This window comes from Diceros bicornis, chromosome 7 (genome assembly GCF_020826845.1).
Source record: "Diceros bicornis minor isolate mBicDic1 chromosome 7, mDicBic1.mat.cur, whole genome shotgun sequence".
NCBI classification, from domain to species: Eukaryota; Metazoa; Chordata; class Mammalia; order Perissodactyla; family Rhinocerotidae; genus Diceros; species Diceros bicornis.
In genome coordinates, this window is record NC_080746.1 from 6153546 (window position 1) to 6169424 (window position 15879).

The 15879-nt window shown below is 40.0% G+C and overlaps 1 protein-coding gene across 2 annotated transcripts in view; it reads left to right on the forward strand.

Moving 5' to 3' along the window:
- Positions 1 to 15879, forward strand: part of PRDM10 (PR/SET domain 10) — a 96627-nt gene that overhangs the window by 70852 nt on the left and 9896 nt on the right. For both annotated transcript variants that reach the window (XM_058544811.1, XM_058544810.1), the window contains exons 14-19: positions 2272 to 2451; positions 3399 to 3509; positions 4479 to 4679; positions 5341 to 5484; positions 5953 to 6123; positions 15033 to 15173. In XM_058544811.1, coding sequence (XP_058400794.1) covers positions 2272 to 2451; positions 3399 to 3509; positions 4479 to 4679; positions 5341 to 5484; positions 5953 to 6123; positions 15033 to 15173 — 948 coding nt within the window. The remainder of the gene's footprint in view (positions 1 to 2271; positions 2452 to 3398; positions 3510 to 4478; positions 4680 to 5340; positions 5485 to 5952; positions 6124 to 15032; positions 15174 to 15879) is intronic.

Below are 15879 nucleotides of genomic sequence, written 5' to 3' on the forward strand. Positions count from 1 at the left end.
CCCCAGTCCCCCTTCCGCTTTGTGCTTTGGCTGCACTGAACCACTTGGATTACTTCTTCAGTGTGCATACTGTCTGTCCAGGGGCCTTCGCATTGGCTCTCCTTCCCACTCCCCACCTGAATAAACTTTCAGACTCTCTCACCATTCCACCTGGCTGATGTCATTTCGTTTGGGGGCATCTGTTGATCCCCCCACACTGGGTTAGGTGCTTCGCCTATGTATTCCCATAGGACCTTTTGCGTATTCCCATAGGACCTTTTGCCTGTGACCCCATCATAGCACTTATTGTACTGTATTGTAATTGTCCTACTAACTATAAGCTCCTGAGGTCAGCATATGTAAAGATAAGGTAGGGCCTTCTGACTTCAAGGAGCTCGCAGTTTAAGGGGAAAATTAGACATGTGCATTAAACAAGTGTTATTGCTACTATAATAGAGAAAAGAATAAAATGCCATGAGAAGAATTAACTCTGATTTGGGGTATAGGGAGGACTTAATAAATAAGGTGACACTTTTGAATTCACTAGAGGTGGGGAAGAGTTAGCCTGCTAGAGCAAGGGATAGGATGAGGAATGAGGGAGTGATAAAGATGCCCCAAGCAGAGGGAATAGCAGGGACTAAGGCAATTCCATATTTAGGAGATGGTGAGAGGGGTAGTGGTTGGAGGGCATGGTAAGAGGCCAGTGGTGAGAGGAAGCCAGAGAGGTAGGTTAAGCCAGCTTGTTAGGCTAGGTAATTAGACTACCAGTGAAGTGACCCATGGGCGTTCATGGGCCAAAACTGAGGCACAGGCAGTGAGCATGGAGAAGAGGGCCGATATTCCAGACAAGTATCTAGGGGAGAACTGATAGGACCTTGAGTGTGGATAAAAGGGTGAGGGGTGGGCAGCGAGGAACTGAGATTTGTAGCTTGCGAGGCTAGATGTTTGGGAACACTACTGATACAAGAGCGAGACTTCGGTAAGAGGAGAGAGAGTAGGAAGGGATAATGAATTTGGCTTTGGAGCTGTTAGGATGGAGAGGCTTTGTGGAGGTTTGGCATTCAACAAACATGTTTGTCACTGCATGCATAGCACGGTATGATATCAGTATTAGTATTAGGCTTTGGGATTTATGTAATGATTCGGTTAAATAAATTGGTCTGTTTAAAGGGGTTGGTGGGGGGAAATTAGTGAATACTGATGCTTAGGAAAAAGTACAAATGCAACAGAGGTCTGAGGTGGAGAGCTTTATCATTGTATCCGGACTAAAGACAAATACTATGATTTAGGGCAGTGTTTTTAATCCAGATTTTACTGCAGAGTAGGAAACTATGAAATTCTCTCCTTGGCTTTCCAGGAATGAGGGTGGGTGGGGGTAGGAAGAAAGAACAGTTGGGTCATCTCCATTGTAGCAGAAGAGGGAGGTGGGTGAGGGGTGCCTGGCGCTGGAACTTGCAACTTAGCATGGTTCCTGATACTTGGTGGGCCCTCAGGAAATAGTGTCAAATAAGTGTGCTGAAAAATGAGGTGGTTAAAAAAAAGCCCCTGCACCGAAAAGTGGGAAGAACTGGTCTCGTAGAAAGGTTCAAAATCTTTATAAGACCAGTAACAGTTTAATCCTATGTCCAAGAGCAGAGCCTCCCTGGATAAGGGAGCTGGGATTTTTTGGAACTGGTTTTTATTCAGGATGGGCTCTGCTTAATTTTTCTCTCTATAGATTCACATCAACGTGTATCATTAGGTTTGATCATCAAATTAAGAGCTGTGACCTAGACTGTATGCTCCATCCATAGTGGACAGTATAATTGTTTACTTGAACTTCTAAATCCGTAAGATGAGAGATACTTAAATTCATTTGGGATTTAGAGGAATATCATTATGTTTATTAAAATGTGTGGTAATTGAGTATACACATGGCTTTGTAAAGCCAGTATTACCTGTCCTTCATTATGAATTTGTCTTGTATTTCTTAATACCAAACTATTCCATGTACCCTTTGATCTCCTCTACAAAAAAGTAAATTTTTTCTTCTCAAAAATCATTATGTATCTTTCAAACTGAATGGTCATTTTAAACCAAGGCCCACTGGAATGCCCTTATTTGGTAGTGAACAAAGTAATTCCCAGTCACTTCTGCCATGTCCTTGTATGTTCCAGCACTCTAGCAACCTGGATGCGTCTTGGTAGGTTGGTTACTGCTAACTTGTATTGATTTCTTTTTTATCCTTCCAATTAAAATTTTTCTACCCCTACTCCTCAACCCCCTGCCTTTTCAAAAATTCTCTCTAAATAGCGAAAAGACAAACTACGGGAACATATGCAAAGGATGCATAATCCTGAGAGGGAGGCCAAGAAAGCTGACCGCATCAGCCGCTCCAAGACTTTTAAGCCTCGGATCACGTCCACTGACTATGACAGCTTCACGTTCAAGTGCCGCCTGTGTATGATGGGCTTCCGGAGACGAGGCATGCTGGTCAGTGCCGAATGGCTCCATGTTCTGCCGTCTTCCAAACCTACCCATTTCTGTTCATGGCGATGGCTTTTGTACTATATTCTGTGCTAAATTTGTCAATAGGTCTTGTCAATGGCTAGTGGATAAAATGGAGTCAAACAATTCCCAATTTGGGGTTCTCTCCTTTCCCATCTCCCTCTGCCCTCCTTTGCCCACACTTCATTTCTGGTGACCTCTTGGAAGAGGTCTTTTTCTATCACTTTCATTACTAGTTTTGTTTTGCTTTACCCTTCTCAATCTCTGCTCTTATCGTGTTTTATTTCCTTCTTCTCTTTTGTGTTCCTGAATGTACTTTCTTGTGAGGTCTTTGCCTTCTCCCCAGTTGTTCCTTTGAATGTCTCTCTTTTTCATATGTGAAACAGCAGTAGAAGGGAACTTTCCATGAAAGCAGGATATGTGCACCCAGGTGAGCTGAAACACCAGGATAGCCAGTTCACTGCTCTCAATTCATTTTGACCTTATTACAGTTTTTGTAGAACATATTTCTGCCAAGAGCTAAAGTCGTAGAGCATTATTTAAAATTCAGAACCTTAGTTTGTATCTCATTCAATGTCCTCTTGAGGCTAGGGCACTAAATAATGAAAGGCAGGTTTTCATCAGGAGAATTCACCAAAGAAATTCACGCTAGTATTATTTTCCTTTTTGCAACAGCAGTTCTTTTAGGCAAAGACAGTTAATGGGATCCACAGTGACCCAATTCACCTTCAGGAATTTGCTGAATTACTGTTAACTCCTGTTAACTGTGACTGTTAATGCTTTGGTGTCAGATGGGCCTGGTAATGCTGGTTCTGCCCAAATGCCTTATTGTTTTGGGGCATTGCTGCAGAGAATTTTAGCTTCTAGCAGTCAATATCAGATGCATTGGTTGGTAATAGGGTCTCTTCCTCATTTTATTTTTTCCCCTTTAGGTAAATCACTTATCAAAGAGACACCCAGACATGAAGATAGAAGAGGTGCCAGAGTTGACTCTACCCATCATAAAACCCAACCGTGATTACTTCTGTCAGTACTGTGATAAGGTAAAAGGACTCTTCGTTCTGCTGTGCCTCTGTGGGAGCCCTGCTTAGAGCCAATTTTTTTGCATGTATAAATATATATTAGGATCTTGCAATTACTCTTAACAGATGGTTCCCTGTCTCTCAGTAGTTTTCCGTTCAGATAAGAAAGGGCTAGAAGTGCAGCTTCATTTGAAGCCAAAATTTTTTTCTTAAGAATTAGTTGACTTTGTTTTGTTCCTTTGCTCTGTGATTTTAGTTACAAAAGAAAAGGCTTATTACCAAGAGCTTAGTATATGAATTCATTTTAAATTCCTAAGCTCTAGAATGAGAGTGTTTATCATCCTACTTGTAAAATACACGGTAGATTTTGGATTTCTAGAAGACTGAGTAGGATGTGAAAAAGTTTTGTGGTGGAGTACTCTATTTGTACTATTCCATTCTTTATTTTTGGGCAGTTACAAAAAAGACAGAAAGAGAATATACATCTATTGTTTCATTGTAATATTGTTTTCTTTTACAATGTAGCTGTGTCAGCTTAAAAGTAAGAAATATTTTTTTAAGCATAGTCACCACTACAGGTCTTGTTGCTATTAGATTTGCCATTTTGGAAGATTCTTTGGCATCTGGTAGTCAATGACATACGTCATATGAGAGCTTTCATAGAAAGACTAAAGAGTGAACAACTGGCCTTGGAAACAATTCTCTTTCTATGACTGTATATCCACCTTTTAAACTTTAGGATAAAGGGTATTTTTACTGTTACTAACTTAGATATATAAATTCGAGAAAGATGCCTAGCATATTTATATTACATCATTATTTTATTCTAATTTATTTTATATCCTTATTATCCTTCAATATATCTGTTAATATATTTTATTTTTGCCTACATGAATACTTTTCATTTTCTTGTAATGAAATTGTTAGTTTGCTTTAAGCAAGAAAGTGGAACTGTGTACTGCTTTCATGGCAAAGCATTTGAATTTGCAGGTTTATAAAAGTGCCAGCAAGCGAAAAGCCCATATTCTGAAGAACCATCCAGGGGCTGAGCTCCCACCAAGCATTAGGAAGCTTCGTCCTGCTGGCCCCGGAGAACCAGACCCCATGCTGAGCACCCACACCCAGCTCACGGGCACCATAGCTACCCCTCCCGTCTGCTGCCCTCACTGCTCCAAACAGTACAGCAGCAAGGTATGGCAAAGGCTTCTGACCTAATCCGAATCAAGACCACTACTGAAGGAATCTCAAAGGAGAAGATGGCATCTCATCCAGATGCTCTGATGGCTTCTTCTGAATTGATGGGGGGCTAGCGGAAGTGTTTTCCTACTTCAGGAGCTGTTTCCTGAGAACAGAGACCATAAGCACAGAATGGGAAGAGAATATGGTGGACTTTCCCCAGAATTAGCATCGTTTGATAGCCTGAGCACTCGACTGGTTTCCTTTTCCCTTGGCCTGCTGAAGGTCTCATATTTGAATATTCTGGGCTCATAGTTTGTGAGCTCAGGCTTACAGAATTACTACATGGGAACCGAAATGATAGTTCTTGAGAAGGGGGTCATTTTTGCTGGGGGGGGCTTGTGATTGATTGCTACAGGTATTGGTGGGATTAGGGGATACTGTGAGGTATTCTGACCTTGCCTGATGGTGCGGGGTCACGTGAGCCTTTAATTTCTTTTCAGCCTCTTCTTTCTTCCCTTTCCCAGTGTTGTGCTGCCTTAAGAAGGGCAGGCACAGTCAACGTCGCTCCCATTTTTATTTTAAGGCATAATGGAAATGAGGGTTTTCATATTTGAGAAAGATTGAAAATAATTAATTCTAGTAATCATTCTTGGTTTTTGCCATAATTTTTCAGACCAAGATGGTACAACATATTCGAAAGAAGCATCCAGAGTATGCCCAGCTCCCTAACACCTTACATACACCACTGACGACAGCTGTGATCAGTGCTACCCCAGCAGTTCTAACTACAGATAGTGCCACTGGAGAGACTGTGGTGGTAAGTGTGTGACTGGTAAGAGCCTCTCATCTCCTTCAGGAACTTGCATTCATAGCTTTCAGTGCCAAAGCCACTCTATCTTGTTATTTAATTGGCTGCGAATGTAGTTCATTGTCCTTCAGTTTTCTCAAGGCATTATGCTTATGATTGGGTCTCCTAGTCAGTGTTTTACAAAACTCTCTGTAAAAGGCTAGCAAGAAATTTTCAGTGCTGCTCGTTCACTGTGAGATTGTCAGAACCTCTAGGGTAACTCTACTGGGCCTGACACAGACAGATAGATATAGATATAGATACATAGGTAATCTTCCAACATCTTTTCAACTTTGGAATTTTTCTCTGAGCTCAGGGCTAATTTGTAGTTCCATGGTCCACCAGTGAGATAAACTAAATTTTTGTAGGATTTAAGAGCACTGAAATAGCTACAAGCAGTAGCGTTACCAACTAATGTGTTTTTTGTGATTTTTCTAGACAACGGACCTGCTAACCCAAGCCATGACAGAACTGTCCCAGACCTTAACCACAGATTACCGAACACCACAAGGGGACTACCAGAGAATTCAGTATATCCCTGTGTCACAGTCCACATCGGGTCTTCAGCAGCCTCAGCACATACAACTGCAAGTGGTGCAAGTGGCCCCGGTACTGTATGGCATTTGTTTCTCTTTCCCTTCATGAAGACTGTATTGCCACTGGCCAGTGTGGCAGCTGGGGTCAACAAGGCACCCAGTTCTCAGGGCTGGGGGTGGACCCTACATAATGTGCTTCTGCATGTAAGTTCTGAGTCCCCTCACCCCCAGGCTGTCGAGGGTCTAGACTTGGCAGTGTAAGCGGGTTCTGTCAATAGTAGTCCAGAGATTTAGGCTCCACTGTACACCGTCCTCCGGTGCCGTTGCAGGACAGTGTTAGTGTGAGCTTTCTGAGCCTCTTCTGAACCCTTATCCTTGAGCAGCCAGGTTGACTACTTGGTGAGGAGGCAGTTTGATAAGTCCCTACCTGGGCATCGAATGACTTATAACAGTAAGAGGTTTTAAGGAATAATTTTGATTCAATCTCTGAATATCAGTCAGCACCTTGTTAGTATAGAGGTATGACTATCTTCCTTCTACCAGATAATTAGTAGCTCATTCCTACTGATTAGGGAGCTAAAGGAAAGACTCCTTCCAGAGCTATTGTTTCATTTAATTATACTGAGGAAGTGGACTCAAGGCACAAATGAAAAAACTTGTTGCTCTGAAATAATTTGGTCTCTCAAAATTTAAAACTAATTTGAAAGTAGGAAATTGGAAGTTGCTACTGTCTTTGGCTATTCTTACTTTGTTTTTCTTATGGGAGGGTTCTTAATTTTAGGCTTTGGAAGAATCTATCAATCTCTGAAGTTGCGTGTTAAAATATGATGTGTACGTACATTATTCTGGTAAAAGGGTCCATACTTTAGCCAGATTTTCAAAGATGTCTTTGATATGTAAAAGGTTAGGAACCACTGTTCTAGTGGGTTAATAGTGACAAGCTAAAAGCAAATTCTCTTCTTTGATCTCTTTTAACTGGTAAACGGTAAGTCATTATTAAATTTAACTGAATTTTAAGGAAAAAGATTTTTGGTCCCTGAGAGCTTCTCATTCAGCTTATTATTAGGAGCTGTATTCCCTCTATTTCCTTCTCTTCCAGAATTTAATAGCATTAGTGACTTATGTTTAGAAGCATAATTTTTTTTTTGCCTGGAACATTCCTAAGTGTGTAATTAATGGTTATTATTATTATTAATATCAAAGGACATTGGGCAGTGATATTTTTTATTGAGATATAATTGACATATAACATTGTATAAATTTAAGGTGTACAATGTATTGGTTTGATACGTTTATATATTACAATATGATTACTACTGTAGCATTAGCTAACACCTTTATCATGTCACATATTTATCATTTCTTTTTTGTATTGAGAACAGCTAAGATTTAGTCTCTTAGGACCTTAAAAGGCCTCATCACAAGAAAAAAAATTTGTAACTATGTATGGTGACGGATGTTAACTAGACTTATTGTGGTGATCATTTCGCAATGTATACAAATATCGAATCATTAGGTTGTACACCTGAAACTAATATGTCAATTATACCTCAACTAGAAAAGATTTAGTCTCTTAGCAACTTTGAAGTTTATAATACGGTATTGTTGACCATAATCACTATATTGTGTATTATAGCTCCAGAACTTCTTTATCTACTAGTTGTAAGTTTGTACCCTTAAACAACAACTCCCCCGTTCCCCCACCCCTCAGCTCCTGGTAACTACCATTATACTCTCTGTTTTTACAAGTTAAGCTTTTTTAGATCACACATATAAGTGATATCATATAGTATTTGTCTTTCTGTGTCTGAGTTATCTCAGCCTAATGCCCTAAGTGTCCATCCATGTTGTCGCAAATGGCGGGATTTCTTTCTTTCTCATGGCTGAATAATATTCCATTTTATATATGCCACATCTTCTTTATCCATTCATCCATTGATGGGCACTTCGGTTTTGATATCTTGGCTATTGTGAATAATGCTGCGATGAACGTGGAGGTGAAGATATCCCTTCAAGATAGTGATTTCAATTCCTTTGGATATATACCCAGGAGTGGGATTGTTGGATCATATGGTAGTTCAATTTTTAATTTTTTGAGGAACTGTCATACTGTTTTTCATATGGCTGTACCAATTTACATTCCCACCAACAGTGTGTAAGGGTTCCCTTACCTCCACATCCTCATCAACATTTGTTATCTGTTGTCTTTTTTTTTTTGTTTTTTATTGATGTTTTAATAGTTTTTAACATTGTGAAATTTTGGGTTGTACATTTTTGTTTGTCCATCACCATATATATGACTCCCTTCACCCCTTGTGCCTACTCCCCACCCCCATTGCCCCTGGTAACCACAATACAGTTTTCTCTGTCCACGTGTTGGTTTATATTCCACATATGAGTGAGATCATACAGTGTTTGTCTTTCTCCTTCTGGCTTACTTCACTTAACATAATACCCTCCAGGCACATCCATGTTGTTGCAAATGGGACAATTTTGTCTTTTTTTATGGCTGAGTAGTATTCCATTGTGTTTATATATATATATATATACACCACATTTTCTTGATCCAATTGTCAGTCGTGGGACACTTAGGTTGCTTCCACTTCTTGGCTATGGTGAATAATGCTGCAGTGAACATAGGGGTGCATAAGCCTCTTTGGATTGTTGATTTCAGGTTCGTTGGATAGATTCCCAGTAGTGGGATAGCTGGATCATAGGGCATCTCTATTTTTAATTCTTTGAGGAATCTCCATACCGTTTTCCATAGAGGCTGCACCAGTTTGCATTCCCACCAGCTGTGTATGAGGGTTCCTGTTTCTCCACATCCTCTCCAACATTTGTTGTTTTTTGTCTTGGTGGTTATAGCCATTCTCACGGGCGTGAGGTGATCTCTTAGTGTTGTTTTGATTTGCATTTCCCTGATGATTAATGACGTTGAACATCTTTTCATGTGCCTATTGGCCATCTGTATATCTTCTTTGGAGAAGTGTCTGTTCATTTCCTCTGCCCATTTTTTGATCGGGTTGTTTGTGTTTTTGTTGTTCGGTTGTGTGAGTTCTTTATATATTATGGAGATGAACCCCTTGTCAGATGTATGTTTTGCAAATATTCTCTCCCAGCTGGTGGGTTGTCTGTTCATCTTGATTCTGGTTTTGTTTGTCTTGTAGAAGCTCTTTAATCTGATAAAGTCCCACTTGTTTATTTTTTCTTTAGTTTCCCTAGTCTGGGTAGGCATGTCATCCGAAAAGATTCCATTATGACCAATGTCATATAGTGTGTTGCCTATATTTTCTTCTATGAGTTTTGTAGTTTCAGGTCTCACCTTCAGGTCTTTGATCCATTTTGAGTTAATTTTTGTGAATAGTGATGGCAGATGGTGCACTTTCATTCTTTTGCATGTGGCTGTCCAGTTTTCCCAACACCATTTATTGAAGAGACTTTCGTTTCTCCATTGTATGTTCTTAGCTCCTTTCTCGAAAATTAGCTGTCCGTATACGTGTGGTTTTATTTCTGGGCTTTCAATTCTGTTCCATTGATCTGTGTGTCTGTTTTTGTACCAGTACCATGCTGTTTTGATTACTATTGCTTTGTAGTATGTTTTGAAGTCAGGGATTGTGATGCCTCCTGCTTTGTTCTTTTTTCTTAGGCTTTCTTTAGCTATTCTTTAGTCTTTTGTTGCCCCATATGAATTTTAGTATTCTTTTTTCTATTTCCGTGAAGAATGTCATTGGGATTCTGCTGGGGATTGCATTGAATCTGTAGATTGCTTTAGGTAATATAGACATTTTAACTCTGTTTATTCTTCCAATCCATGTGCATGGGATATCTTTCCATTTCTTTATGTCATCATGGATTTCTTTCAATAATGTCTTATACTTCTCGTTGTATAGGTCATTCACCTCCTTGGTAAGATTTATTCCTAGGTATTTTATTCTTTTTGATGCAATTGTAAATGGTATTATCTTTTTGAGCTCTCTTTCTGTTAGTTCATTATTAGCATACAGAAATGTAACTGATTTTTGTAGATTGATTTTGTACCCTGCAACTTTGCTGTAGTTGTTGATTATTTCTAATAGTTTTCCAACGGATTCTTTAGGGTTTTCTTTTTTTAAAATTTTATTTATTTATTTTTTTCCCCCAAAGCCCCAGTAGATAGTTGTATGTCATAGATGCACATCCTTCTAGTTGCTGTACGTGGGATGCGGCCTCAGCATGGCCGGAGAAGCGGTGCGTCGGTGCGCGTCCGGGATCCGAACCTGGGCCACCAGCAGCGGAGTGCGAGCACTTAACCACTAAGCTATGGGGCTGGCCCCTAGGGTTTTCTATATATAAAATCATGTCATCTGCAAATAGTGAGAGTTTCACTTCTTCGTTACCTATTTGGATTCCTTTTATTCCTTTTTCTTGCCTAATTGCTCTGGCCAAAACCTCCAGTGCTATGTTGAACAGGAGTGGTGAGAGTGGGCAGCCCTGCCTCGTTCCTGTTCTCAGAGGAATGGCTTTCAGTCTTTCCCTGTTGAGTATGATGTTGGCTGTGGGTTTGTCATATATAGCCTTTATTATGTTGAGGTACTTTCCCTCTATTCCCATTTTGTTGAGAGTTTTTATCATAAATGGATGTTGTATCTTGTCAAATGCCTTCTCTGCGTCTATTGAGACAACTATGTGGTTTTTATTTTTTGTTTTGTTGATGTGATGTATTATGTTGATTGATTTGTGGGTGTTGAATCATCCCTGCGTCCCTGCTATAAATCCCACTTGATCATGGTGTATGATCTTTTTAATGTATTGCTGTATTCGGTTTGCCAATATTTTTTTGAGGATTTTTCCATCTATGTTCATCAGTGATATATATTTTTTTTAAAGATTTTATTTATTTATTTTTTCCCCCCAAAGCCCCAGTAGATAGTTGTATGTCATAGCTGCACATCCTTCCAGTTGCTGTATGTGGGACGGGGCCTCAGTGTGGCTGGAGAAGCGGTGCGTCGGTGCACGCCTGGGATCCGAACCCGGGCCGCCAGCAGTGGAGCTCGCGCACTTAACCGCTAAGCCACGGGGCCGGCCCTCATCAGTGATATTGGCTTGTAATTTTCTTTCTTTGTATTGTCTTTGTCTGGCTTTGGTATCAGGGTGATGTTGGCCTCGTAGAATGATTTAGGAAGTGTTCCATCTTCCTCTCTTTTTTGGAATAGTTTGAGAAGGATGGGTATTAAATCTTCTTTGAATGTTTGGTAAAATTCACTGGAGAAGCCATCTGGTCCTGGACTTTTATTTTTTGGTAGGTTTTTGATTACTATTTCAATCTCTTTACTTGTGATTGGTCTATTCAGATTCTCCATTTCTTCTTGGTTCAGTTTTGGGAGGTTGTATGAGTCTAAGAATTTATCCATTTCTTCTAAATTGTCCAATTTGTTGGCATATAATTTCTCATAGTATTCTCTTATAATCCTTTGTATTTCCATGGTATCCGTTGTAATTTCTCCTCTTTCATTTCTAATTTTATTTACTTGAGCCTTTTCTCTTTTTTTCTTAGTAAGCCTGGCTAAGGGTTTGTCGATTTTGTTTATCTTCTCAAAGAACCAACTCTTTGTTTCATTAATCCTTTCTATTCTTTTTTTGGTCTCAATTTCATTTATTTCTGCTCTGATTTTTATTATTTCTCCCCTTCTGCTGACTTTGGGCTTTGTTTGTTCTTCTTTTTCTAGTTCTGTTAGCTGTAATTTAAGGTTGCTTATTTGGGCTTTTTCTTGTTTGTTAAGGTGCGCTTGTATCGCTATGAGTTTCCCTTTCAGGACCGCTTTTGCTGCATCCCATATGGTTTGATATGGCATGTTATCATTTTCGTTTGTTTCCAGATAGTTTTTGATTTCTCCTTTAATTTCATCAATGATCTATTGGTTGTTCAGTAGCATGTTGTTTAATCTCCACATTTTTGTCACTTTCCCAGTTTTTTTTTCATGGTTCATTTCCAGTTTCATAGCATTATGGTCTGAAAAGATGCTTGTTATGATTTCAGTCTTCTTAAATTTATTGAGGCTTGCTTTGTTTCCCAACATATGGTCTATCCTTGAGAATGTTCCATGTGCGCTTGAGAAGAATGTGTAGTCAGCTGTTTTTGGATGGAGTGCTCTGTATATGTGTACTAGGTCCATCTCGTCCAGTTTTTCATTTAAGTCTACCACTTCTTTATTGACTTTTTGTCTGGATGATCTATCCATTGATGTAAGTGGGGTATTAAGATCGCCTACTATTATTGTGTTGTTGTTAATGTCTCCTTTTAGGTTTGTTAATAGTTGCTTTATGTACATTGATGCTCTTATGTTGGGTGCATATATATTTATAAGTGATATGTCTTCTTGGTGGAGTGTCCCTTTTATCATTACATATTTCCCTTCTTTATCTCTCTTACCTGTTTGATCTTGAAGTCTACTTTGTCTGATATGAGTATGGCAACACCTGCTTTCTTTTGTTTGCCATTAGCTTGGAGTATTGTCTTCCATCCTTTCACTCTGAGCCTGTGCTTGTCTTTAGAGCTGAGATGTGTTTCCTGGAGGCAGCATATTGTTGGGTCTTGCTTTTTAATCCATCCTGCCACTCTGTATCTTTTGATTGGAGAGTTCAATCCATTTACATTTAGGGTAATTATTGATATATAAGGGCTTAATGTTGCTGTTTTGTCCCTCATTTTCTGGTTCTTTTGCGTTTCCTTTGTTTCTTGTCCCATTTGTTTCGGACTGCCAAATCAGCTTGGTTTTTCTGTCTTATGACTCTTCTAGTTTTCTCTTTGTTTATCATATGTGATTTTGTTTTGATTGTTTAGTGGTTACCTTGAGGTTGGTGTAAAAGATCTTGTGTATGAGATAGTCCATTATCTGATGGCCTCCTATTTCCTCATATTAAGTCAATGCAATCACTTTCCTCTTCCGCTTCTAAGTCATTCTTGTTATACCTTATTCTATCTTGTGTTGTGGCTGTGTGTTTACAGTGATTAGGTTAAATTTACTTTTGGTGAATTCCTTCCTTTGATCTTTGATTTTGGTATTTAAGTGGTTTCTAACCTATTGCAGTAAAGATCTACTATTTTTCTGAGTTTATCTACCTATTTTTCTCCTTGCTCCAAGCTTTGTATTCCCTTTCTCTTCTTTTTTTCACGCCTGAGAGCCTTCTTGTGTATTTCTTGTAGTGGGGGTCTCGTGGCCATGAACTCCCTTAGCTTTTGTTTATCTGGGAGAGTTACTATTTCTCCATCATATTTGAAGGATATTTTTGCTGGATAGAGTATTCTTGGCTGAAAGTTTTTGTCTTTCAGTATTTTGAATATATCAGTCCAGTCTCTCCTTGCCTGTAAAGTTTCTTTTGAGAAATCCGCTGAGAGCCTGATTGGAGTTCCTTTGTACGTTATTTTTTGTTTTTGTCTAGCTGCCCTTAATATTGTTTCTTTGTCATTGACTCTGGCTAGCCTTACCACTAGGTGTCGTGGAGAGGGCCTTTGCCTGTTGACATATTTAGGTGACCTGTTGGCTTCGCTTACTGGTATTTCCTGCTCCTTCCCCAGATTTGGGAAATTTTCAGCTATTATTTCCTTGAATAGGCTCTCTGTTCCTCTTTCCCTCTCTTCTCGCTCAGGAATACCTATAATTCTTATGTTACATTTCCTAATAGAGTCAGATATTTCTCGGAGACTTTCTTCATTTCTTTTTAGTCTTAGTTCTCTCTCCTCTTCCATCTGGAGCATATCTGTATTCCTATCCTCTAAAATGCTAATTCTTTCCTCCATATTGTCAGCTCTGTTCTTTAAAGATTCCAGATTCTCCTTTATCTCCCTCATTGTGTTCTTCATCTCCATCAGCACTGATTGGTTTTTCTTTATGATTTCAATCTCTTTTGTGAACAAACTCCTAATCTCATTTAATTGTTTGTCTGTGTTGTCTTGTATCATTGAGTGTTTTTATGATAGCTATTTTGAAATCTCCCTCGTTTAGGTTATGGATTTCTGTGTCTTCAGGGTTGGTTTCTGGGTGCTTGTCATTTGCCTTCTGGTCTGGTGATTTCATATACCTTTGCATTGTGTTTCCTGTATTGGCTTTGTTTTTCCTTACCCTGGAAATATCTGGTTGCAATTTCCACCAGCTGCCACTGTGTGGGGGTTAAGGGCTGTGTAATCTGAGCCCTCTGTGCTCTGACCCAGCTGTTCGCTGCAATCCGCCGGCCGCTTGGTCTGGTCTGGTCGGCTGAGCTGCAGTGTCCAGCTTGTGGGGAGCAGGGGGCTCTCTCTTTTGCCTGCTGGGTCCCTGGCATGGGGGGCTTCTCGCTCACCCCTCGTTATCCGCTCTCCTGGGGTGCTCAGATGTTGATGGTCCCCCGTAGCAGTTCTGAGTCCTCTGTGTGGGAGTTTCCCACTGGCTGAGTTAGCCTGAAGAGCTCCGGTTTCCCGCAGAGTGCTACCCCTCCCCCCTCTCTGGGAGCCGCGTGGACCGAGATTGCTGATCTGATGGGGAGGGAGAGGAGTTCTCCTTACCTCTCCCCACTTCCTCCGGGGACCCAGCACGTTCCACTCTCAGATGTGCGGCAGTGTGGATCTCTCTGATCTTGCTTTTCACCATCTAGGATTCCGTTGTTGGTCTGTGACTGTTCCTTTTGTTGTATCTTAGCGGAGGAAGAGTTCACGGGAAAGCTGACGCTGCCATGACGCTGATGTCACTCCTCTGTTGTCTTTTTGGTAAAAGCCCTTCTAACAGGTGTGAGGTGATATCTCATTGTGGTTTTGATTTGCATTTCCCTATGAGCATAATTTGTAAAGCTACCTTTTCCTTGAATGTTTGCCAGCTTGACTTAGGTGTGGGCCCTCTGGAGTGAAGCACTGGATCTGCAGTTCCATCTGTTCTTATATTTCTGCTGGGATATTGTTTTAGCTGAACTTTTTCTCTGGAAATATTTCTCCTAACCTCAATCCATATGCATTTGGTTTTTTCCTCTCTCTAGGCCACTTCCCCTCACCAGTCTCAGCAGTCCACTGTGGATGTTGGCCAGCTCCACGACCCTCAGACCTACACCCAGCATGCCATCCAGGTGCAGCACATCCAGGTCACTGAGCCCACAGCCTCGGCACCATCCTCATCCCAGGTACACGTCTCCGTACACTATTCACAGAGGTTAACATGACCTCAGGGACCCTGAGGAGTTAATAAGAGTGAAGAGAGATGATCTTCAGACCTAGTCTCCTTGACTATTGAAATTATATTGTTATTTTTTGATCTTATTTAAAGAGTCTTACCTTTGCCTCCAATTGTTATATTGGTATTATGGACATGCGTACTTTAAGTGATTAGCTTCTCTGTCCAGATGGAGCCCTGGGATATGATATCCTAGAGACAACATTAGCGATTGCTTCCTATTCTAAATGGCTATATGATAGTATGCAATTGCTAAATTGTTTCTATAATTTTGGAACAGTGACTTTGTGGAGTACTATTGTGTTTATATGATCAAGTCTATTATTGAGATAGCATAGCTACATCCTTTCAAATAATATTTATTAAATTTTTACCCTTTGCATGAAACTTTTCTAGGTCTTGCCTTCAAGGAGCCTGGAGTCTAGTAGGGAGATAAAACATGAGTACAAATAAATAGGATCTGAAGTGAAGGTACTTGTACCATAAAGGATGATATAGGCCCACTCCTGACATTCACAGGTTCTAGGACAAGTGTACAAATGAAGGCCTACATGCCATGTGTCTGAGTAGTGAAAAGTTTTGAATCAAGCTAACAAACTGTTAAATAAAATGTTTTATTTTCCTACTTGACACATACTTTCATAATGACAAAATTG